Here is a 26,303-nt window from a genome sequence, read left to right on the forward strand (position 1 = left end):
GACACTGCCAGATTGCGGTTACCTACATGTCGTGGAATATGACTGCCTTGTTTATTGTTCAATGAACAGATATTTTTTCCAAATCTTCATTTGCCTTTTTTATATATTGCAACTGTGGACTTGTTACCAAGGTATTATTGCATCGTGAGCTTTTGATATCGTTACATCCCTAGTAGCAAGTGATGTCATTTTCAATCAACAAAGCGGTCAACACAGTATAACACATTAATGGCTGCTAGCAGTTGTTGTTTTTTGCCCAAACAAACATATGTGATTAAGAGTTTTTATTTCTTTACGCTGACTTAAAATAGTCTGTATAGTTGCATCAAGCAAATCCACAGTCATCATGTTTTTCATGGCAATTATTTTGTTACTTCAGCACTTGAGAGGCTTGTGACCAACATTTAAAACAAGGCACTGTTTTAGTTTTGAGTAAGGGGTGTGACTAATTTTTCCCTAAAATGTAAAACATCTCACTCAGCAATATTTATCAAACTGCCCACCTACGTCTACAAGACAGATCTGAAGGCAACAAGTTCAGTCTTGTTCTCTGAGGGTTGTTCAGCCATGTTCTGGGAAGCACTGACGTAAAACTTAAGTAGACAAGTCAGTTCAAGGGAACGCGGGTACTTAAAGAGAAAATTAAAGCCCTCTTTCACAAAATAATACATTTCACTGTATCATGAACATGTTTCTGAACATGGCCACATCTCTGGAAAATCCCGGAGTAATGTGAAAAAGATCCAGTCACATGTGAGAAAGCAGAGCTGTCCCCTGCTGACACTTTAAAAACTGGCTTGACTTTTGAAGAGACTTAAAAGTATTCACTCTATTAAAACTATTCCAATGAGGGGTCAAAGAATAACAAAGCTGTATGAAATATATGAATAAATGAAATAAATATAAAACAAAGCTCCCAAACTATATTAAATTAATAAGAACACAATTAAATATGAATAAATAAATCAGCTGTGGAATAAAGCACTTAATGATTGTAGAAAGCAGGATAAAATAATTTCAAATTAAAATAAAATAGCTAGCTTTTAGGTTTTTTGTCTGAGACCTAGTAAGTATAGAGGTGTTTATTGTTTTCATACAATATTGGCTTTATTCTTTAGATAGAAGTACAGTATGGCAGCTTATTTCTGCTTATAAAGGTAAAGTTATAATCTATAACTTTTCCAAATTAAAAAACCTATTATCGATATTTTGTTAAGTTGTATACTCAAATTATCTCAAATGTTTCCAGCCATTTTCAAACCTAGAGAAATCTGTGATTTTAACTGAAATAACATATCATATCCTCTTTGTACACGCATCAGTGTTGTGGTTGCCAGAAGCATCAAAATGCACAATTATCCAGTTTTAAGCCACATTTTTAAAAATAGACTTTTTAGATCTAGTTCCTTTTTAACTATATACTTCAACTAGAACGTGGATTTTAGTCATCAGATGTCATGATCTTAAGTCATCAGAAAAAACAAGCTGAGCAAACTTTAGCAGCAACTTGACTCTGCCAAACAGCATCCAAGAAACACTGATTTCTTCATGACACTGCTTCATTCGATGTTTTTACCAAACTCAATCACCTGATCCATTTGTTTTGAAGAGGATCAGACCTCTGGGGATAATTTGGCTCCTAAATTACTGACTCTGTAGGAATCCTAACCAGGAGAAACTGACTGCAAGTGACAGCAATGGTGGTGAAAACAACTCTCATCCCGTGCTACTTCATGACATCAACAAACTCTGTCTTTTTCTTACTGTTCTAATTGAGAGACCCCATAGCAGCTGATAATTACATATTGTGTGTTTAATTTAGACAGATACATTATATACAGTTTCTAGTTTTAACAACAAAAAAGTAGGAGTAGATGAAAATGGAATTATCCACTAAAAATGACTGAAATAATTAAAAGTTTCTTTTAACATCACAAGACTTGTGTGTTTTACTCCACTAATTGTACCCATGGTGGATTAGCTCATGATTCAAATCAGAAGTGTAACAGTGGCTCAGTGACTCCCAGGTTTCAATTGCAATACTCAAAAATGCTTAAAAAAAGAACAGCAACAAAAATAACTGAAAATCTCTGCAATTAATGTAAATCACATCACATCTCTAATAATATGAGTCCGCTGTAAATGTGGGCCAAAGAATATGGGAGTAGCGGATGTTCGTTGGGTTTTTAACTTTGACCCTGAGCTGGATACAGCGTGTCCCCTTCACATCCAACTCTGTGATCACAAGACACGCAAGTGACAGTGGTGGAAACAATGTGATTGTTTTAGCTCATTTGTTACACATTGGTTATGTGCAAACACGCCCCAATGGAGATACACACTCACCCACACACACACACACACACACACACACACACACACACGTGGAGACTGTTTGTTAGACACATGATTCCTCTGGTTCTAAATATAGATAGGTCAACAGCACACAAAGCCACAACAAGGCAGCTAGCACAACAGATAAGACCATATTAGTGGTTAGCAAAGGGACACATTAACTCCCAATCACCACTGACAATGACATAGCAACTGTATGTGTGTGTGTGAGAGAGAGAGAGAGAGAGAGAGAGAGAGAGACAAAGAGACTGAATGTATGTGAGTTAGACAGTGTGGAGAGGTGTGTATGAACCTGCTCACACCTAAAGAAAAAAATCAGCCACCGTGATGTTGCATAACCATAAAGCAGTTAGTAAGTGTGAGTGGACTGGAAGAATGATAAGGTAGTCTGGGGTTTTGGGTTTTAATATAAAGATCAGGAATTCATTTTAGGGTTAAGATAAAGCTATAGCTGAGATGTAACCAAGGTTACTGAACCAACTGAATCTAGTCAATGGAAAATCCTCACAAGTCTGTGTGTGTGTTTGCGTGTGACTGTGTGGCCTCTAAACCTCTGTCCTGAGCTTCTCCTGTTAGCAAAACAAACATGAGAGTGGCTCACTTTGTCCCACCACCGGCAAACTCTTCCATAGCCGTTGTTGATTCAACACCATGTCCGACGCAGCATGTTCCCTTCACCAACCAGAGGACAGCAACCCGAGCGAAAGCTAAAGAGAGCTGACGGACAATAAACACAGCAGAGGGGCTTAATTTAGGAAAGGACCTGCCGAGGAGGCTGATGGGAGCTAACTTAAAAAACACACTAGGAGAAGAAGAGATGAAAGGTGAAGTAAACTGACTTTTTTAACCACATTACAACACAGTTACACAACTCAGACTCACATACAGTACATAAAACAAGACGTCATGGTTTAGACAAAGGCACACACTATATGAGGAAGGAATTTGGAAAATAGTTTAGACGACTTAAGAGGAAGAAAAATGAGATGGCGTGGTGGAGGTTACTTGAGGAGAACAAAAGTTAAGAAAGGCAGAGTAGTAGATGGGTGGAGTGATGGGGTGGGAGGGGGTTGAGAAAGGAAAAGTTCCCGCTCCTGCTTTCCGAGTGGATTCTCCAGCTCAGCAGTGGGGAATGTGCTGGCATACCACAGAGCCTGCTGCTGAAAAATGCAGTGATTCCTAACGGATCCACCGCCGAGGTCATATACACACACACAAACACAAAGACCAAGCTCCAGTCCTATCCCTGCTCTGTACTACGGCTCTATTCAACACCAACTAACACAGGTCTTTTTCACACCACATATCATGTGCCACAATATCACAATCTTCAGTTGTTTACACAAAACACTGTGATGCTGGTCAGACAATATGTCACATGAATGAGTAGTTGGTGGTTACACCTGCGACATTGACAAATTGGTAGTTTTTGTTCCCCATGGGTCTCTTAAACCACAAACTGTATAGTGAAACAGGCAGAAAGATTTGTTCTGTTTATTATCAGATATTGCAATCCAAAAAATGGAGAGTTAAGTGTGCTAGTCCTGACTAATAATAAGTTTCATGCAATCACAAATCTCATGTGCCATTCACAACACAATCACATGTGCATGAAAAAATCAGATGCCAAATGTTGTGAAATAAGCAAGATATTTGTTGTACTAAAGGTAAATACCATATATAATTCTTATAAGGGAAAAAAGCTGACAATTTTTACCTATTTATATTTATTAATTTGTTTTGTTAAATTATTCATTTCCAGGTAAACTGGATTATAAGACAATTTTTTGAGCTGCAGTGATAAGTTGTTAAATTGATTAGATGTTTCGAAATACAATTAATTTACATCTATTGTGATAACTGAATTATCATTTCAGTCATTTTTCAAGCAAAAATGACTTCCTGGTTCCAGCTTCTCAAATGTGAGGAGTTTCTGCTTTTCTGTTGTGGTTGGAAAAAACAAGATATGTGATGACATTATCTTCAGCTGAGGGAAATTGTAAGGGGCTTTTTTCAATTTTCTAACATGTTATAAACAAAATGATTAATCAAGAAAATAATGTGAATATTAATCAATGATAAAAATTAATCATTTTAATTCTTGTCCAACTGAGTGACATCAGAAACAGATATATCAGTGATACCAGTACCTGCCAAGAATAACTTTCACCTGCCAGAAATGCTACTGTACATGACTTGTTTTGTTTTGGTGATCTTAACAGAACACAAAGTCATTGTGAACATACTGGAATAATATAAGTTAAGAGACAGCTGAGGAAGTCTGCAGACTTTTAGTGCTACTCTCTCTTACTTATTCATCCACCAAAACAACAACTTTTACTGCAAATGGTTGATGAGGCTATTTCTCAGAGGAAATGTTTTCTAGGCTGGAGAGAAAGCAAGATGAACCCTTTTATATCAGGTGCTGGGATAATCCCAGTTTCAGCCTCCATGGTCCCACCCAAACACCCAAAGTCGTCTAGCTCAAGGTAGGACAACTGGTCTACAAAAGCTGAAAGCTGTACTTGTTATTGAATCAGCTTCAATCACTTCCTGGGTGACGCACACATATTTCATAGACACATTTCAAGGAGCAACTAAACCTCATACCACCTGGGGTGTTTGACATTTGTTCTAAAGCAGGTAATGGAAATAAGAGTGTGAAAAGAGTGATGAAAAATAAAAGGAGGTGTGATTAGGGAAGAAAAAGGAAAAAAAGCAAACCAAAGACTGCAAAAAAACAGACACAGAAACTCAACAAAGTAAAAGGAAAGGAAGACTGATTAAGACAGAAATAGGCTATATCAAGTAAGAGCAAGCCAGACTGAAAAAGACTAAATAAGCAAAACAAGGAAATTAATATTGGTTAAAAAGACACAAAGAGAAGAAACAAGAAACAGAGGCGAAACAAGAAAGAACAAGAGTGAAAGTGTGTAGCTGGAAGGAGAGTGTGTATACAGCAAAAGAGGTGTGGTGCACAAAAAGTATGATGTAAATGGTCTAATGCTATATGCTGCATCACATCGCCCCACCCTGAGAGAGCGAGAGAGAGAGAGAGAGAAAGAGAGAGAGAGAGAGAGAGAGAGAGAGAGAGGGAGAGAGAGAGAGAGGGAGTCCATGTCCTGACAAGAAGTGCAGGCAGGCTCCCACAGGCCCTAACACAGGCTTAGGGGCCCTGTATGTGGGGGAAATAGAGAGGAAAGAAGGAAGGGGGTGGATAAGAGATATAGCAAGATGGACTGGAAAGTTCACTGGTGTCAACAGGTTTCAATTGGAAGAGACGAGAGGAAAGAGAAAGAGGGAAGAAAACTAAAAAAATAAACAAGACGGGACAATAATACATGCAATAAACAAGAGGGGAGAAAACCTGACCTTGGCCTTAGTCTGACCTACTGATACATGACTGGAGAAGGAGGAGGACTGTTTACTCAAGTCTAGTTTTTTTTTTTTTATTTATTAATTTTAACCATTTCTCATTGAGCTTTTTTCCACATTCATGACATGACAGACAGACCATAAATACAAGAAGGAAAACCCATTCATGTCAGTCTCCCTATTCTTTAAATGAATAGGTGACATGGCTATGATGCTACTGAAAGGCTGGTGTATATGGATACAGCTGCAGCCAGCAGATTATGACTTGATGCCATGTCTTTTTAGTGCTGTTCCTCCCTTTGGATAATCGTGTCTGCCAAATGCTTAATGTAATGTAATGCAATGTAGTTTTTCTGCAGTGAATGCTGCCTTCAAATGGAGTCGTGTTTACTGTGTTCACAACTAGAGTCTATATGAACACCCCTCCCCTTGTGGGATTCACAACCTCAGAAAGCTCAGAGTTCATGAGTTGTGACGTGTTTGCTGATGTTTTCAGAAATGCTGGAGGCCCTGGAAGTTCTTTTTTTTTGTTGGGTGGCAAGTTAATATATTGTAATTTGAGTCACATAGAGTTTTTCTTCATAATTTTAGAACTGAGGAAAACGCTGATATTCCCAACAGTCTCATCTTATCCCACTGTCATTATATCTTTGCATTTCTTGCAATACGTTAATCACCTGTTAGATTCTAGAGACCTCTACGGCTTTTTATGCTGGCAGTAACGTTAATATTAGCAATCTTTTGGCATCCATGCTGCTGAGCAGCGGTGCTATCGTGTCTTTACTACTAGAACATCAAGCATACTATGTACATGACTTCCCATGATGTAACCACGAGTTCACAAGTTCCAGCTGAAGGCAGCATTAGACACAGAGTAGTTTATCTGTTACTGTAATTGGTCTGTTAAGAGAGCTGTGAAACTGAGGAGGACGAGAGCAGAGAGAGGGAATCTATCCCTGTCTATCTAAATAATCAGTGTCAGTCAACTTGTCAGTCAGGTGAAGCCAAGTGTCAGGAAACGAGCAGGAAACTAGTCAGCAGGTGAAGGGGATGCTTTTAAACGAACTTGACTGACACTCATCAGTTTCATGTTAACATGCACTGAATGCACCTTCCGCCGGAACCTGATTTCTTAAACCTCAGATGAATGAGAAATCTGGTTTCCGTCAATCAAAAGAGACAGATGTTTTATGTCAACATCACCACCTGCACTCTGTTACTCTTATGTGTGTGTTTGATTGATGACAGAGAGCTGGCCTCTTAACATTGCCTGCAATGGTGAGAGCCAAACATTACCCTGCTAAACTCATAGCTTCAAAGCTCACATTTAGTGCATTGATCATAATTAGCACAGAAAGAACTTAAAATGCGCATCCTGATGTAAGTTCAATACTACAAGCTTAGCAGACTATGCAGTGGCTCTCCTGCAGGGCTGCTGACAGCACTGTCAGCTGAGATGGCGATTAGACTGGACAGCAGTCGATGACACCGTGCCAGCATCTGGTTCACGGGTAATTTTGTAAACTTTGCGAGATTTCAACACCAGAGCAGTAAGCAGAAAGACAGGACAAACGGTGCACTCATCACACTGCTCTGCATCACTCTGCCCATCGTTTCAATCAACCTTCTCTAATTCCATCGCAGTTAGATTTACAGTTTGGGCACTGTGAGACAAAGGTATATTTGTACAGGTTTATAACCTGCCATGCCACTTTGTCATCTTGTGATGATTCAAGTGACAATATGAGCTTTGAACTGGGGGCTCTGTGGTTGATGATTCAAATTATAGATGTTTAAGAGGCAGCCCTGTTGTTTTCACTGTTCATCGTCCAAACCCAACCGCTCAGTCCAATCCTTCCTTCCACATCACTCTTTTCTCATAATGGAAACCAGGAGACACTATAGAAAATACTACATACTACAAAACTCCCTGTCATGGAAACCCCATAAAAAAAGAACATCAAAATCTATTTGCAATATATTATGTGATGGATAACAGATTTGACACTCTAATGTAAAACAATAAGAAAAACAGGTTAAATATGGAAAACAGACCATTATCTAATTTCCACTGGAAACACTGAATTCATTTACACAGCCCAGACCACAAGATTAACTTCTGCTGAATGAAATCAATTAAAGATCTGATTTTCAGGGAACTTCAACTGACAGTCAGAGAGAGAGATTCCTGTCTACCATAATAAAACAGGAAGAGGAACACCTTTTCACGGCCGTCTTGCATCATCACAGCCAGGACACCTGGTCAAATTATAGAACTTTATATAAAGCACAGCTCTCATCTGGTTTTCACATTGTGTGTGAGTCTGTGTGTGTGTGTGTGTGTGTGTGTGTGTGTGTGTGTGTGTGTGTGCAGCACTGCTGGTGTACAGTAGGCGTAAAGTAGGTCTTTTCCTCTTGGGTGCTTATTTATTTATACTGTGTAATGTTTTAAACAGTCGCCAAGATGAATGTGTGCGTGCATACGCTTACACTTCTAAAGTGGGAAGCACCTGTCTGATGATGAGTCGGACATGTTTGTTGAGGCGTGTGTTGTGTGTACGTGTGTGTGTCTTTCTCCACAGGAAAAGGAAAAGAATCATCTGGGCTACTGTACACGCCAGCATCCTGCTTCAGAGGCTTCATCAGAGTAAAGTGCTCTTAACAGCGTCTGACTACACTCTACATTCACTCTGAACCTCACTCAAACCAGGTCTGCCAAGTCAACTTTAAAACATGCACTCCTCTGCATTTAGAGTTCATCCTGTAGCAAAACAACATTTTATGAATCTGTTCTTTAAGATTATATATGTTCCAGATAATTGACTGATTTAAAGAAATGTTTACACCATCGTGCTTTTTTGTCAACTTTTTAAGAACCGTCAAGGTGCATGGGAACCCTGCACACCTCATCATTTTACCTGGACTTTGCCCAGTGGAGGAGGGAGAAGGTTATACTTGCTCATGGGAGAATTCAGGGGAAGATGGATACCACAGATTTTTTTTTCTACAATGTTAAAGTTCAGATATCACAATCTATTCTAAAAACTATAGGTATTATAGTTTTTTTCTGTCCTGCAGGTCTATTTGTTGCAGGCTGCTAAACATGTCCTTAATTTCTGTGTTCTGTGCTGTGTGATGATTTTTTATTGTCTCATGTCTTTCCCAGCAGTGGGGGAAGGTTTCCTAGTAGAAGGACATAGTTGTTGTATGAATGGAGAACAATTCTTTGCTATCCTTTACTCCAACCCCCCCTCCTTCTCACTTCCTCTTGAGTCTTCCATCAACATCCTCTTTTCTCCCCTGCTGCAGTAGTAACTGGTGGTGGTTGGGATTGGGGGGGTCTGGAGGAAGCAAGGAGGGGGGCTAAAAGCAGGGCAAATGATTTGTAGTCTACCTGTGGAAGCGTCCGTAAGTGCTCCAGTGTTGGGGAGGCTCTGAATGTGGCAGTCACAGCTATGCCGGGAATGTGAGCCTCCGCTCTGCCAGGGCTGGACCGGAGAAGCCCACAACTCTATTTAAGGAAATGGCAGTCAGGGGCCCATCAACCGCTCGCTCTGCCTCTCCGTTTCTCTGTCTGTCTCTCGCCCTGCTCAACAACCCCTTCACTTCTTGTACAATTGTGATAATTACGGCATTTTATTCAATGTGGGCATTTTATTTCAAGAACCTATCACTAACGTGACAACAGCCAGAAAACAGTTTTTGGCTTACACATCAAAGTACACACCAATTTCCTGCCGCAAAGCATTATTGGAAGTACCGTCAGTAAAAAAAAAGCTATGGACAAGCAAGGAACACGAGTGGAACTGGCAAGAGTTACGAAAGTGAGAGTGAAGAACTCACATTATCCTACGAACAGGAAACTGTTGACAACTGTTGAAATTGTTTACAACACATTGATTATATAGAAGTTGTTTGGTTATCTTAAAAGCCCAGATTAAGTCTGTAAAACATATCACCAGTTGGTACCAACGAAGATGGGAAACACAACAAATCTTTTCAATCACCTGAGATGATTTCATCCCACCAATCACAGAGACAGAGAGAGAAAATGTGGGCTGTTCTCACGGGGCAAGTGGGGCTGTACCAAAACAAAAACAAATCATGTCGTCTTTTGTGGCCATTGCCCCATAAGAAAAGCAATCAAAAAGAAGCATGGATATAATCTAACTTGCACCTCTACAAAGATGGTCGTCAAAGAAATTTGTGATCATAGTAGTCACAGATTTTTGTTTTGTTTCAATTTTTTGATAAGTTACCACACAAGTAAATTATTAATGTTTAGTTAAGGCAGATAAAACAAGTTAGCATTGTAAATTGTTTCACTATTGGGCCCATTGGTTTCTTTAGGCTATAGTCATTATCAGGATAGTCTTCAAATTTGCAGATCATGATAAATATCAATATCAATCAATATGGGAAAAAATTGTGATCATATTTTTTGCTATATCACTCAGCCCTAGTGATAATTATTTTCCTTTGTGGAGGAAAGGTTTATTTCCACACCTGCTGGGAGAAAGGAGAGCACAAACAAAGATAAAAGTGCACACACACTGTGTTGTAGTGCTGTGTTGTGTAATTGTTTCCAGTACATTTGTGAATGTAATAGGGATGTGTCTGCTTTAGTGCTGCAGTCTGTCAAACAACAACAAAAACAAAAACAAGCCAGTCAAAGAGAGGATAAGTTTGAAAGCAGGGAAAAGTTTCAGAGGGGACAACAGGTATACAGGCCACTGCTTGAGTTCAACGGTTAAACACACAAAAAACACCATTACAAATGCAGCACTGCCCAGTCAGAGTCTTGCTGCATGAGTGTGACTTTGTGCGTAGGGGCCAAATAAAGAGATAACTGTAGCCTGTAATGTAAATTCATGCGTCATGTTTAATGTAGAGTGTGGGTCTGTGAGTATGAGATAGACAGGTTTATCCAGCAACCTCTTGCTGTCCAAAGCCTGAGGGATACAGCTTCAGCATTCGGCTATATTGTGTTAGTAAATACAACACAAACACACACACATACACCTACACACACACTCATTCAGAAAAACATTACGGCACAACAGCCCAAGGCGATAAGAGCTCTACACTACATTCACCAGAGCTGATGAGCAGAGAAAGGCAGCAGCGGCTGGTTGTACATCATTACATTTACACCACTGGAAAAACAAAGAGAGGCTACCATCACAACACAATGTCATTTAACCAAGCACAGAAACAGACTGACAACAAGCACAAACCAGTTCACCTTATTAAGAAAGAAAGACAAAGACATTCAGAAAGTCACTGTGGCTGGTGTCCGACCTGCTTTGAACAAACTTTTAACAGAATTGGGCATTCATTTTAGATTCCATAAATGTTTTTCTTTATTTTACTTTCAAGTTAAATGAAAGAAAATTCCAATGAAACTCATGTAACTGACTATGATCACATGCTCAGCAACAAACACGTAAAAGAGCATAAAACATATGAGCAGGAATCAGGAATTGTTAGCAAAAAGTAAAAACATCTGCAAGGAATAGGATTCCTGTTATTACTAGAGTGACTGATATTTTTAGGATGTACAGACATACGACATCACTACATATGAAGATGTATATTTTTATGTACAGTTTCATGTAATATTATTGTAAACGTTAATGGGGGAGCTGTAATTTAACTAATTGTTCCAGACGTGAATTTAATCTTTGTGTATTACAGGATGTAGATACATAGAAACAGAATAAAAATCATGTAACCCTTCAGACACATCATCTCCTTTTAGATTCAGTCTTGGCGTTGTCCATGAAAGTGAAGAAAACAAGAGAAGAAACTGCCTCCTCTCTGTTTGGGGAGAACTGTTTCACCTTTCGTTCAAAATTTGTTTAGGAACCTGTTTACGTAAACCTTACTCCTCCATTTTCGCACAAAAGTTGAATTGGTTGTTGGTAAAATGCATGAGAAGGAAAGAAAAAACTCAGAATTCCACTTTAAAAATACAGTGGATGTCACTCCGGATGGGATTTAAAAGAAAAATAAATGGATAAAGGGTGAGAAATTTCCCACATACTTGCTCCAGATCACATTAAAATCAATTACCAGGCCAGATAATATTACAACCACTCCACCACACCTAGAGAAATAAATCCTGCCCACACGAGGCTTTAGTTGAGTTGACAAGTGATTGATCAGTTCGGCACAGACACCTGCTCTGGATGTGAGCACCGTCTGGCTGCAGACAGTGAACACAGACTTCCTGGAGGAGTCTGGTTTGGATGAGGTCATTTCCACCCACCAGGGACCCAAAGTCTCCTGTTGTATGGCCGTCATGGCGACCGTTGCCATGGGGTTTTCTCTCACCAGGCTCGTTCTGCTGATGTCACCCCGTCCATTGCGGGCCAACAGCAGCGTGTCAGCCAATCAGAGGTAAGCGAGTGGGGTCGACGGCGCCATGCTGTGTCTCAACTGTCACCATCCATTCATGTGAGGACAGAGGGGACAGTCAGAGACACAGCTGAGACTGGAGCAGAGTCCCACATTGAGGTTTTGGCTCAGCTGCTGTGGACTAGCAAACTAAAAATGTAGCTGCCAAGAATACTTTTTTTTCCTAACAGCAACCCTTGTCATGTTAAGAAGTTCAATGTTGTGTTATGAATAAGAGCCATACAGTCCTGTTCAAAAGTTGTAGGCATTAAAAGTAAATGGAAGATGCTTTCAGTATTTGCCATGACCACCCTTTGCCTTTAAAACCAGCTCTCCTGTGTACTCTTGCACACAGTTTCCAAGGTACTTAACAGGTAAGTTGTCCAAAGCATCTTGCCACAGTTCCTCTGTGTATAAATGTCTCAGTGTCTTCTGTCCCTTCATGTAATCCCAGACTGACTAAAGCAGATTTATATTTGTGCTTGAAGGTGGAGCTACACGTTGGGGCTTCAACAGCTACAAAGACCGCAAGACAAAAACTGACAGGTCAGCTTGGGCTGCTTCTGTTTTATCCAACAAATGTCTGATTGACATAGAAAACACATTGATCCAGTTAAAGAAGGCTATCTCCACCACAAACCTTCAGCTTGTGACTATTGGTCAGTAAATAAAGGAATATAAATCTAGTAACTGCACAGCAGAAGTCCACAATTCAGTGAACTGTCAAGGTAAATTAGAAGTTTCCTTGATGTAACTTCAGTTCTACAAGTCCTTGTGAATCCCACTGTTACTCTATATCACAAAGAAAGTAAAATAATGCAAACACCATCACTGTGTGGAATATAATAAAAGGAGGACACAGCATGATCATGATCATGTACAATTCATACATCTAGTGTTGTCAGTGTCAGTTGATGAAATCCATCACTAAATGATCAAAGCATACACTGTAGGAATCTACAGGACTGCCGGACTGCCATTAACCCCCCAGTTTTACTCACGGCTGCATACAGCTTTACACCTTACAAAAACCACTGAATGATTACTGATGATTAAAGTTTTACACTTTTTCTGGGTGTTTAATAATTGCTTGTATAATTTTTCAAACATATCACACACAATTACCAGTAAATATCAAACTTGATGAAGAAAATCAAGTTTCCAGGTTAACTACTCCAACATGTTTTATATGTAGAAGTCCGGAGAGGTCAAACATTTCCAAGAGAAGCAAGAAACTTCCAACTGAAGCTGCACTGTTATTACAATGTCAATCTGTAGTGAGCGAGTGCCAGCTATAGGTGTACACTTCAGACCCATTGATCACTGAACACAGCTCATGATTATTAGATAAATTACAGCATGACAGTGTACAGTTGAGGGCCAGCATCCTCCTCGTTCCAAGTCAAACTTAAGTTATTTTGTGAGCTGCCTTGTCTCTACAGATCTGCTTGTCTGTGCAGTTGGGTCTGGATGTTTCCCAAGCTTCAACAGCCTCCTTACACAAGAGGTGTACTGTATAGTACAGCCAGCTGCCTGAGAGTGGGGTGGAGTGGGGATGGGGAAGGGCCAGGGTCTGAGGGGGCTATATGGGGAAACATTATACGTCTGTATGTCTAGTCTGGTCAGGACGAGACTGACTCGTCATCTATGAGACAGGCTGGTCTCCCTTCACCTGTTCTCACCCTCTCTCCTTCTCTCTTACATGCTATCTCTCTCTCTTTTACTCACTCGCACACTTACTCTCTCTCTCTCACGCACGCACGCACGCACGCACACACACACACACACAGACACACAGACACACAGACAGTTGCATGTGAATCACCCAGCTGTAACATTAAGACAGTGTTAACTTAACATTTCATTTATTGTCAGGCTTACATTGAATTACTCAATTCTAATTATTTAGACACTTGTCTTACCATCATACTTGTGCATGGAGCCTTTAAATTAAAATGTATGAGTTTCACCTGGAAAGAAGCCTATTTTTGTTATGGTAAATATAAATGAGAGTTCAAATTCCTTCCCATATCATGTAAATCATCTGTTTGGGAGCACAGCTGTTTCCCTATAAAATGTAGCAACACTGGACAGAGTTGGATGAAGGGTAATGGAACTATAACTATGGAAATAACTACTGATTCAAATATGCGATTCATTTGCAAAGGCATCACAGACTGTGTCCACTACAAGGGGTAGGCTAAAACAGACACAGGGATCAGTCCAGTCCTCTGCCCCATTAACATTCAACCAATCTCACAAGATTCAGACTGAGCCAAACCAACCACCAACACCATAGGAGTGCTGCAAATACGCCTCCATTCTCAGTTCAGGGTGTTTAACCCTCTGTAGTAACTCCCCTCTGTAAAGACTTTGTTTCTATTTAAAAGTGGTGCAAAACAACAATAAACAAATCCATGATCTTGCATTTGGATATAGCAAAACAAAACCTCAGTTATTATCATTTTATGCTTGTGGATGAGGGAACCACAATGCTAAAATATATATAGCATTGTATATTATATCTTAAATATATGTCTGACTCTGCAGACCCCCTTGGTACATACAAATCAGCAGTGCAGCAATGAACCAAAACATGGCTCAAAAATCAGCTGTAACAAAAACATATAAAACCCCCTTAAGATCCAAAAGCCACATCTGGAACCCTGTAATCCGCCAACTGAAACTGTATTCAATGTGTCTGTCTGTCTGTCTGTTTGAAACACTTCCTTAGAGCAGACTGGCTACTCAATCATAAACTGGTGATAGTGTGCCTTTTAGTTTGAGGCTAAGTGTAAACATACACAGATACACACACATGACACAGTAATCCAACTTGCTAGGGAAAGCAAAGCTGGGATCAGAGTTATAAAGAAGCACAGAGGGGTTCAGTGAGAAACTAAACCTCCAGGATTTGTGCAGCGCTTGATTGCATAATCCCAGCTATCAGTGACACCTCGTCCACCTCCCTCAGAGATAATATCAAGAGCCTGACATGTCCGAGGCTTCGAGTAGCTTCCATCAGCATGGAGCCCTTTTGGCAGCTCGTTCTTAAGCCCCACTTTCTGTCCAGCCTCTTGTTTTCTCTCTCTCACACACACAGAAAACAAATAACATATACACACACACACACACACACCTGGAAGCAAGAACTGAAAATAAAAAGCCCTTGCCGTAGAAGCCGAGGGGAAAAGACAAGCTTTATTTCGTTTTCCCCTCTGGTCGTTTTGGCAGGTTGTCTGTCCCCATTCCTGAGGTTCAGTATGAGTTCACAGAACACGCCGTCAACTTCCAGAAATAAACTGTTTGCTCATGCGTGGGTGCGATGAAATAGTTTGGCGCCCAATCCAGAGACAAGAGTTTTCTCTCTGTCTCTCTCTCTCTTTGACAGAATGGCCAATGAGACGTTAAGAAAGGAACAAAGGATGTTGACAAATGAAGCTTGTATCAGTGTGTGAAAAATCAGATCACTTCCACTTTTAACTTTTATCTCTATGGGAGCCAGTATTCATAGAAACTCTCTTGGCAGGGCAAGGGACTACTTCAGAAGGGTAATAGTGGTGTTTTAGTTATTTAGAATCCTCAAATTAAAAAGTTTTTAACTTGTCCATATGGTGTTTTTTTATATGCAAGAAGTGAAATAAGCAGTCAAGACCATGGCTGAGTATTTTCTCCTCAGAACTGCAGTGAACCAATGGCAATACCAAAAACACTGACTCAGGCAGCTTGGCTTTCATACATCACATACCTAAGGAACCAATCCTGTCAAAAGAGACCTGAAACCTCCAGCACAGAGTGGACTTGTCAGTACAGAGAGCGAGAGTTTGCATTAGCACATCAACCGATGCTGTGTCAGCTGGCTACACCTATAAGCTAACAAACAAATAACAGATGCTAACTACACTTACCACTCTGATACTTCTGCTTGTCATTGATTTTGCTTCACAACACTCCTCATCTGAGTCTGGGTCTGACTGAGGTTCAAACATGGCTGAATCTCTACAATGTTTCCTCTTAATGCTAGCTATCATGCACACTGCTCTGTCACCGGTCAACCTAACTCAAGCAGCGGTGGTGGGCGATCCAGAATTTCTCAATGAGGGAGTTAGCATAGATGTGCTTCCACTCCCATTTCAGAGTTTTGCAGTAAAATCATGAGGCCTTCATTTGGTTTGGACAAACATTCTGTTTTATCATTTCATGGTGTTATACCAGTGGTGATTATGTTATACCTAGCTTTCTGCTTTTCACCTGACACAATGCAGAAAGAAATGGAAGTCTCCTCCAGGAAAAATGTTTGATACCATAAAATAAGGACTTTCAAAAACAAGTATAAAAACAAAAAAATGTTAAGAATAGGCAGATAAAGGGGCAAATAAGTTAAGAGCTGTAAATGGCACCAGTATTCTCTGAGTCTTCATCTTTTCCCTTCTTCACTCAACCCGTCCCTCCTCCTCCTCTCCTCCATACCGCGGTGTACTCAGGAGACCTTAACTCCACTGAAGGTGGAATCAGTTTTCCTTTTCCACTGTGCCCCCCTCCAGCTCCACCACCACCACCCCACCCCTCACTGGAAAAGCCCCCGTTCAACTCTTTGAGCGCCTGACTCAAGTGTGCTCCGACGTGCCCACATTCCTAGACAGTATCCCCTACACCGGAACCGTTTACCGCCTCAGCCAGGAATGCTGATTTCCAGCCCAGGTTTTCATCAGACCTAGTTTAGGCAGAGAGCGCAACAGGAATTCACTGAGTAATACTAGCCATTATACAACGCAGACTTTCCCTTCATGTCAGTCATCTCACACACAGACAAATGCAGAGGTATGCTTTCTCTCTTTCTCTCTCTCCTTCTCTCCAATATTAGACTCAACACTGGTAATATTTCAACCTGATTCAATTCTCCAGTTCAGATTTTACACTGATTTTTACCCCCACTCTCCGTATAATTCTAGCATTTCTGAGGATCTGGTGCTCCCAGGTGTAAATAAAGGTGCTTTTCCATTTTTACCTGTTTTAGCCAATCCTTTCATGACTCTGAAGAACTAAAAGCTGACAGGTTCTGCTGTCAGAAATCCATCTCTCTGTACACACATTTGACTATGTGTGGATAGAGTATATTTTAATCAGTTGTTCTATTATCATGAAAAACAAATTCAAAAATTCAAAATACATGCTAAAGTGTTACCCACTTAAAATTGTAGATTGTAGTAGAGCTGAGACAATTAATCGATAAGTTGATTGACAAAAGAATAATGTACAACTTTTGGTAATTGTCTACATCTATTTTAAGCAAAAATACAAAAACAGTGTACAGTTCCAGCTTCTCCAGTGTGAGGATTTGCCACTTTTTCCAGTCACACGCTGTAGTAAACTGAAGACCTCTGGGTTTTGGACAACTGGTCAACACAAACAACTGATCAATTTATCAAACAAATAATTGCCATATTAATTGTTGCAGCCCTGGACTTTAGGGTTAGTTAGGGTTAGGGTTAGTGTTTGGTCTGTTTTGCTGCTGCCTCTCTCTAACTGCTTAACACAACAGTGAGTCAACTTAGAGCCGGTCCATGAAAACATTTATACTGGACGTCCTGAAAATCTGGTGTCTGGTAGATCTTTCTGAGGAGTGCTGTGATGTGTCTCTGGCACAACAAAAGTGTTTTTGTAAATTTCTTCTCAGCAGTTAATGGTACACTATGTTAGCCCATCATAACACTTATCCCATGGCTGTAGCTCTAAAAGGGCATACTGTACAAAAAAAAAACACAGCAAAAAAGCATTTAAGCAACAAAAATGGAGACCAAACCAAAGGAATTACTCTGTTAAACACACAGTGACATTGACCACTGCCATTTATCCAAGATACAGAGTTTGGCCCCTGTCACCTTCACTCCTGTGACACAGCTGCTCACACATATCGAGTCCCTGCCTGTCTCCAGCTTCCAGCTCAAACAGCCGTGCAGGCCAGGTCAGCAGTACACCACACCACACGAAAATGAAGTTAGTCATTCAGAACACCAGGCCCACTGTCCAGTCGTAGCCCCACCCTTTACACTAACCCCACACCCTGTGTGTGTGTGTGTGTGTGTGTGTGTGTGTGTGTGTGTGTGTGTGTCATTCTTCAGACGGTGCTCTGCTCCCTATTCATGTCCTCTCAACTTGATCCGATATTGTCCCTCTTGGGATTGTCTCAAAAGAAGTTTTGTTCTCCTTAAGGGGAGTGGGAGAGGGGGGCAGGAAGTTACATTCCTTAATAACCACAACTGAAATGCTGCAGGCTACATATTACTCCAGTCAAACACCACAGAAGAAAATCAGGATTTAAACTTTCACTGTGGTTTCTCCATCAAAATCTGTGTAGTGATTTGGTATGGCTGATTATGAATGGCACTTCCCTTGTTGATTTAGGACAGAGCTGCAAACTCAAGGAATGCAATTCTCCATTTACATAGACACTGGGTTACTCAGATAGAAATGTTGAAGCTTAAAACACACATAAACTTTTGAAAGTAACCAACTTACTTGTAGGACAAACTACAATAGAAACGAATCATGTGTGATGCAACTTTGCCTATCTTTCAGTGAGATAGTGACCCCATTAACTACGACTACATCTCAAGTCACAAATAAAGTCGCATCACTCGCCGGGTCCCAAAACAAGGCAGCCTCTCAGCCGCTCAAAGAAGTAGGTCACTGAGGATTCCATTCATTTGTACACTGCTTTCCAAATAGTTGCGCTTTTCCACTCAGCCCAAGACTTCCAGCTGCATGTTAACCCTTTAACAGCCTGCAAGTCTCATGTCTACACTGGCACTTGTTACTTAACAACTAGTACACTTACAATGGCTCTGAGAGAAGTCCTGTAAACCTGTGAGCAATTTGTGGTTTTGTTCCTAAACTGACATGGCTTACAGTGATTAGCAGTTTGAAGGAGATAAAGGCTAAAGGTTTACTTGGGTTTGTGGATTTTTATGGCTATTTTTAGACTTACACCGCCAGTAGTGTTTTAATTTGCCTGCTTTCACTCCAAAGATACATGTATTCAGTGCTTTGTTCACATCCCTTTTTAATTTCTTAGAATTCAACAATATAATATAGGTACAATAGTAATTCATCTAACTCAAGCCATTTAGGTGACTCCATTAGACCAGGCATATATCATGGCAAATTTCATACTTTTAACCTCTTTTTCTTTCTTTCTTACATCAAATGCAGAAATATTCAATGTGACATTCTCTGACACATTCTCTGCGGTACAGTATGATAACAGCTCACTCATTCTTCCATTGTTGTTGTTGTAAGAGTCAGACTGCCATTGTAGTAAAATATATTTCTTAGCTGCTGTCATTTTAAGTGCAGCCATTTTACCCTGAAATAGATCTAAACCACTACCAGACAACATATCATAACGCCCCAGAAGAACCACGCTTGGGTCCAGCTTAATGTCTCTGTGTAGTGCGTAACGGAGCTGCTGATGCACTGATATCCAACAACAGTCTCTCTCAGCCCCATGACATAAGAATCAGACCTGCATCTTGGACATTGAGAAGATACTATGAGGTATGATTTATGTAAATTAGGAGAAGAGTAATAGGTACAGTGTGAGACATTCAGCTGAATTTACCAATGTCTTACCAAGATAATCTTTCCATTTCCTTCTGGTGGTTAAATCAGTCATTGATTCTGTGTGTACAGCTCAGCTGTTACTTACAGTTTTCAGGTAATCTGCAAAACCTGTGGATTTGTGATTCACCAGTTTCCTTTAACATATCTGACACTTGACATTTTGGGGATCATCTTCTCAAATCTGTAAATTATTCCAGACGCTTGAACTTTTCCACATGTTGCAAGTGTAGTTGTAACTTCTGCTTGTCATGTGGCCACATATCACATGCCACATGCGGATATTACAATTAGATTAATAAATGTCCTTGCGTGGAATAACTAAAAATAAAGTTAATGTATCTACTCTGGGAAGTTTATTCCTTTCAGGTTTCATCCTTTTCAACAGGAGCTTTAAGTTTAGATTATTTAGTTCATACATGTTTGAAAGACAGAGTTTGAAACAGAAAATTCATATTGTTGATCAAAAAAAAAATAAATAAAAAATAAAAAAACCCTTATGAAACACATATTCAATTCTCCTATGCCAGCAGCTTCCACAACCTCTGGGATACATCCTGATCCTGGCTTTTTAATGACAAATGAACAACCAAATTTTCTTCTAGGCCTTTCAGAAATGTGTCAAGAAAGACTAAGAAGTTACCTGCAATATTAAAAAAGTAAATATGCTCCTTACAAGGCTGTAGCAAATACTCCATTATCAATATAAGACCAATATTGGCCCACTAAAACACCAAACCAATACATCAGACTTACCCTAGCACATAAGCACTCAAACAAGCTACCACAACATACCAGAGGGATCACGTAACCAGACAACTTTCTCGATCTCCCTCTTTTCAGCAGCATGTGTCCTGACGTTAAGTCTACAGTGCTGAAACAGGCACACCTCCATCTTATTTAGCTGAATCAGCTGACAATAAGCGACCATCAGCTGACACAGGTGGGAGAAAAAACAGAAAGGCATTGCCCAAAATTCAGTCTGGAGGTACAGAAGGTCGACATGGACTGAAATAATACAGCCACATTTGTTGAAAACAGGGTGTTTTTTTACCATTATCATGTGATTCAATTATTACAGTGTCAACTTAGTTGATCTGTGTCTTTTTTAACTATAAAAAGTCACATAAATCCTAACAAAAACAATGATTACAAACCAGAAGATTACCTCACTGTATAAATTTGACCTGATGACACAGAGAGTTCAGGGTGCCGAATAAAGACACTAAATCAACTGGAACTGGAGTTTTTTGTTTGGGAAACAATGTTGGTTCAGCACATACCATTTTATAGTAATTAAGAAAGTTACATATAAACTGTTAAAAATAGGTGTTCTGACAGGGAATAAGGGTCTCCAAGTATAACTGAAGGCAAGGAAAATATGACAATGTAATGAGAAAGGGATTTCAGGTCTTTCTGTCCTCTCACTGTCCCTCATGAGGGCATGATTTCTGAAGAAATCCAACCTGTTAAGAGTACATGTACACTCACAGGGCTTTTCATCGTATTATTTTACACAAACAACCAAAACTCCACCAACAGGCATATTTCCTTCATGTCTCATTCCCACCTAGGCCATAAATCAGAGTCTTGTTATCTGTGAAATGAAGATTCATACCAAATATTAAGAGTGAAATATGACAATGACTCAAGTATCACAACAAAGATCACAAGATGGCGTCTCTCTGACTCACACATGATGTACTGTATTCTGAAAAGTACAAAAAAAAAAAAGACCTGTTGTTGAGTTGTAAGAAGAGGTCACCACCCTCCAAAGCCTCTGCATGTCTACAGTATGTTTTGATGTATGTATATGTATATTCAGTATGACCCAGCCTGACTTTGGGAGGAGCTGACTAAGGAAACTTCATATAGTATGCTTTGATGACTCCAGCTTTATATTAAACAACAACAAAGACCAACCTCCATTAACTGCAGCCATTGCCCATTGTAAACCCTGGTGGAAACTCTATGTAATACGTGTGAGTGTCACTGCAGGGCAGGGCCATTATGTCACCGCAGCAACGTCTGCAGCCTGTGGAAGCACCGTGTCAGCCAGCAGATGTGTTACTGCATGCAGATGTTGCCATAGGTACACACAACGCCTGCTCTCCATCACAGCAGCAGCAACAGCAGCAACACTTCATTCTATTTTTCATGAGCCCAGTCAGTTGCCAGGGTTTTTGTTTCCATGGCCACGCTGCAGTCTGATGCAACAAAACCCAGCCAGAGCCCCCCTTGGGTGCCTTGGCATGATACCAACCCAGGGAGCGCTACAGCACTATAGGCTGGCACACTGACTGACTGACTGACGTCTCCAGCCAGCCACAGTGTCAGCTGAGCTAACACTATACACAACTCCAACCTCCATCCACAGTCAATGACTGACTGGCTACAGCTCAGTGCAACAATTTGCACTGTTTCATACCATCAATGATTCGGCTATGTATTACTCTTGATGTAGGAATGTCTTGGACAGGAATTGTCTTCTAATGCTCACGTGGAGCCTCTACTTTCCTGTGTGCTTGTTTCAGGGTCAGAGACTACCATACCTTCGGGAAACCCTATGAATTTTTAAATGAGTGGGCAAACTAGTAAAAAAAATAGTAAGATTTGTGAATCAGAGTAGTGTCTCTCTCCTTTCAGCAGTGGGAAATGTGTTGAAGTTAAACTTAAAGATACAGTTATGGTGTTTATTTACCAGTATGAAGTGTAAATGTATAATTTCATCGGTTGACCGTCCTACCTGGGTTGTTGGCCTCTCCCTCCAGGACCTGCAGTTCGCTGCACTCAGCGAGGGAGTGTTCCAGACAAAGCTGCAGGAAGCGGGCCTGGGTCCGACTCACCCTCTTCAGCAGGGACAGCAGAGCCACAGTCTGCTCGCACTCATTCCACCCCTTGAACCAGCTGGCTAGCACGCCCACCTGATCGCGAAACATCATGGTCTGCAAGGCAGGGTAAAGGCTGGCTTACTGTGGTGGTGCCGGGGCTTGGCTGAGAGGTGTGGGGAGTGACTCAGGAGAACAACCTCGGCCCAAACTTTAAACAGATGTAAGGAGGATGCCGGGTTTGTCGGCCAGTTGATGATCACTCTGGGGGTGTCAGTCAGTCAGTCGGTGAAGTTCAGCTCAAGCACTGTATTGCCATTCGTAGCTTTGTCATTATTAGCTGGGACAGCAGTCTCTGTTAAGCCCTGTGCTGCCAAGATTTGTTTCGCCCACAGCCAGCGTTGAATATATTCCTGCTGGAGAGGGGATTTCTGCACTGTCTTCTCCTGTGTGATAATCTCCGTTGTTGTTGTTGTTGTTGGTGGTGGTGGTGGAGGCGTGTGTGTGAGGTGCTCTTCTATCTGGGCATTAAGAGATGCAAGCTGCTCTTGGCTGCTTAGTTGATCCCAGAGGGATTGATATTTGATGAGTCAGCTTTCTTCCAGCACACGCTGTGTCACATCAGCTTCAGCCTCACTGGCATTTTTTCTTCAGGGAATCCCTCTTACGCCTGCAGGAGGATGTTAGATGTTAGGGGAGGGGGGAAGACATATACAATACTTTGTATACCTGGTTTCATACATATGCAGTGATTTTTACAATGCACTAGAGAAGCACTAGAAATGCGACAGCACAGTGTCCCTGTTGCTTCAGCTCTGCAGACTTTGTGCTGCTGCTGCTGCTGCAACAGACCCGCTTTGAAGAAACCAGCCTTCAATAACTCATACATGCATTTATAGGTCGCCTCCTCGCCCGTCGCCTATGCGCATAGGCTTGTGGCATCCACCGCCCGAGACAAAAATAAATAAATGTTCGTTTTTGGTATCCACCCATTCCTAAAAATACAGCTGTCGGTACTACTGGCGCTGCATCCCGGAATTTTCCAAAGAAAGGAAGCCGGGTTACCGACTACAGCGGCTCGCTGGCAGCCAGGCAGGGAGGGAAGGCTGTGGTGGTGGTGCTACTGTAGAGAAACGTTAGCAGCGACTTCCCTCCCGTTATTTTAATGACAGGTTTAGGCCTTATAAAGCTGTATTTTAAAACGAGGTAGCAGGCTGCAGTAGTGAGTTTTTAAGCCGAAGAAGAAGAAACGCCGAGGAGTAAGCTAGGAGCAGAGACTCCAGGTTTCAGGGCTGGAGCGTTAGCCGCTGTCTAAAACTGTCACTATGCTTCATCAGCACACTAGGAATGACCGTTGGCGGATAAATATATATGCGTGTGTGAGCAGTTTGTACAAAGAAAAACGCATGTAGATAACCACATCTATATGTTTTTTTATATTTAGAAAGGTGTAACTGTGACTTCAACGTAGTTAGCAAAGTTACAATTACGACTTAACATTAACGACTACGAATTTCCAATAACGGCTGCCATTAACTGAAAAAAGCGTTTGTTAAGTGGTAAAACTGTGTGATTTCAATTTGAAGTCTGCTCCTGATACATAGCAAGGTTATGTTACTGCTTTTACTCGGATAAATACCCAAACTAAGTGGACAAAACAACGACGAAAGCTTTAGAAACTTCGGTTTGAATATTTGAATTTGTCGGAGAGATGGTTAGAGGTACCGAGCCGGATGGGTCTTACCTCCGGGCGCAGTTTGCATCGTTGGGTTTGTCTCAGGACGGGCGACAGGCTCAGCTTTTTTCGGGGAGCGGTGCCCCTTCACTCCGGGTCTGAGGGATTTGCCATCTTGACTAACTTTTCCTCTGTCTCTCCCGAGCAGACGGTGCTCCGGTCTAAAAGACGCGGTCAAACCTCACGTAACACGGTAAACAACATCCGCTTAAGACTTTCGAAATAATGTCCAGCTAGCCAAAGAAAAACTAGGAACTAACAAACCTTTCAAATCAAATATTATTGTTACCGTTTTCTTCGAGAAACTGTTATAATCAGTGGCTGTGCCAAGGTTATACAATACTGTACACAAGTTTTCAGTAAAATCGAGAATAAAGTTATGCTTTACAAATATTGTCATGAATAAGTTTCATTTATTAGTAAAAAGTTTGGTAAATAGAAAAAAAAACAACTAAACCCAGCACAGTTTTTCAAGGTACTTGTAGTTGGTCTAGATGGAGGTAGTTTAGCCAGTTAATATGGTACACACTTAAGTAGTTTATTTCAGTCCCAGGTCCAATGGTCACCGCCTGCAAAAATGTTCACAAGATAAATCTAGGGTTGTGAGATAATGAAAGAGATAAGAAAGAAGAAAAGCAAAGTTTTACTACACACATGTAATTACTGTTATCATTATTTTTGTGAGATAACTTTATGATTGTTGATACATTAATGAGTTCCTCGCTGTAATGTTGCAGCTCATTATGGAGCTCATTTCAATGATTTTATTTACTGGTGGATCGATAAAATCTTATCTTGACCTAATTTAATACATCAGTTATTTATTTATTTATTTATATATTTTTTTGTATCATTAATCTGAATCTGCAAAGTGACTAAAGTTATCAAATAAATGTAACAGAGTGAAAAGTAAAATATTTGCCTCTGAGTTGTAGTGCAGCATCAAGTAGCATAAAATGAAAATCCAGTATCACAAAACAGGGCAGTATGCCTATGTCTGTAAATGTCATTAGTTACTTTCCAACACTGGATGGTTGAGGGGATTCCATCAGTTCTTTTCATTGTGTATATTCACAGTTACACTAAAACGAAATAAATTCGTGGTGGTTGTGTACAACCCCAAACAAATGCCAGCGCTATTATTTTGAAGGCAGAACCAGTCAACTTCCGGCTGCGTTGCAGCCTACTTGACGAGAAAAGGCTCGCGCTGCTCGTTTCCACATGCTAATCATTAACAGCGGAGCATTACGTCAGGGGCTTGGCAGCGCGAGGAAGCACCAAAATAGAGAGAGAAAGAGAGAGAGGGAGAAGTAGGGAGACGGGGGAGAAGGGAGTGTTGGGGGGCAGAGAAGGGAGAGGGGAGAGATAGAGACAGATAGACAGAAAGGGAGGGAGGGGGGAGAAAGTGGGAGAGACCCTAAAAGCAACTAATAAAAAGTAATTGATTCACAGTAACTATAGAGCATTCTAAGAATTGGAGAAAGAGGCTGTTTACTGAACAAAAAAAGATAAAAACAGATCTAAAAACATGACTAAACATTACATCATCATCCACCACTGAACAAATGACATCAATATAACCTCAATGACTCACACAGCCATGCCATTCATTAATCCATGAAATTGTAAGTCAATGTGATGAACACAGGGACAGTTTTCCTTCTGTCTTGTTCTCACTGATAATCTACAGATGGGGGAATAAATGATTGTCAATCATCATTGTCAATCATCTACACCCCCAAAAACCTAAGGGCCTCAGGCCTCAGGCCCGATTTCCCTTAGGTTTTCCACCCGGGCCTGGGTGCAATATTAGCTTTTTTAAAACTGGCAATATCACAGTGTATAAATATCGTTACATGCAAAAGCTCTGCATTAAAAATGTGACCTAAGTTAAAAAGTGTTGGCATCAAAATATACTTAAAATATCAAAAGTAAAATTACTCATTTGGCAGAATGGCCCATTTCAGAAAATCTTATATTACTGGATTACT

The 26,303-nt window shown here is 40.6% G+C and overlaps 1 protein-coding gene across 6 annotated transcripts in view; it reads right to left on the reverse strand.

Annotated features, from left to right (window-relative positions):
- Nucleotides 1-24,492, reverse strand: part of samd4a (sterile alpha motif domain containing 4A) — a 60,210-nt gene extending 35,718 nt beyond the window's left edge. For 3 of the 6 annotated variants that reach the window (XR_007814508.1, XR_001961688.2, XR_001961690.2), the window contains exons 1-2: nucleotides 24,322-24,492; nucleotides 22,496-23,247 (exon numbers count right to left, since the gene is read on the reverse strand). Coding sequence is in view for 1 of the 6 variants with exons in the window: in XM_018683293.2 (XP_018538809.1) it covers nucleotides 22,496-22,691 (196 nt within the window). In the remaining 5 variants the exon portion in view is untranslated. The remainder of the gene's footprint in view (nucleotides 1-22,495; nucleotides 23,248-24,321) is intronic. The other 3 variants (XR_007814507.1, XR_007814506.1, XM_018683293.2) reach the window with 1 other exon arrangement.
- Nucleotides 24,493-26,303: the final 1,811 nt, after the last annotated feature.

Source organism: Lates calcarifer, linkage group LG2, assembly GCF_001640805.2.
Source record: "Lates calcarifer isolate ASB-BC8 linkage group LG2, TLL_Latcal_v3, whole genome shotgun sequence".
Classification (NCBI taxonomy): domain Eukaryota; kingdom Metazoa; phylum Chordata; class Actinopteri; family Centropomidae; genus Lates; species Lates calcarifer.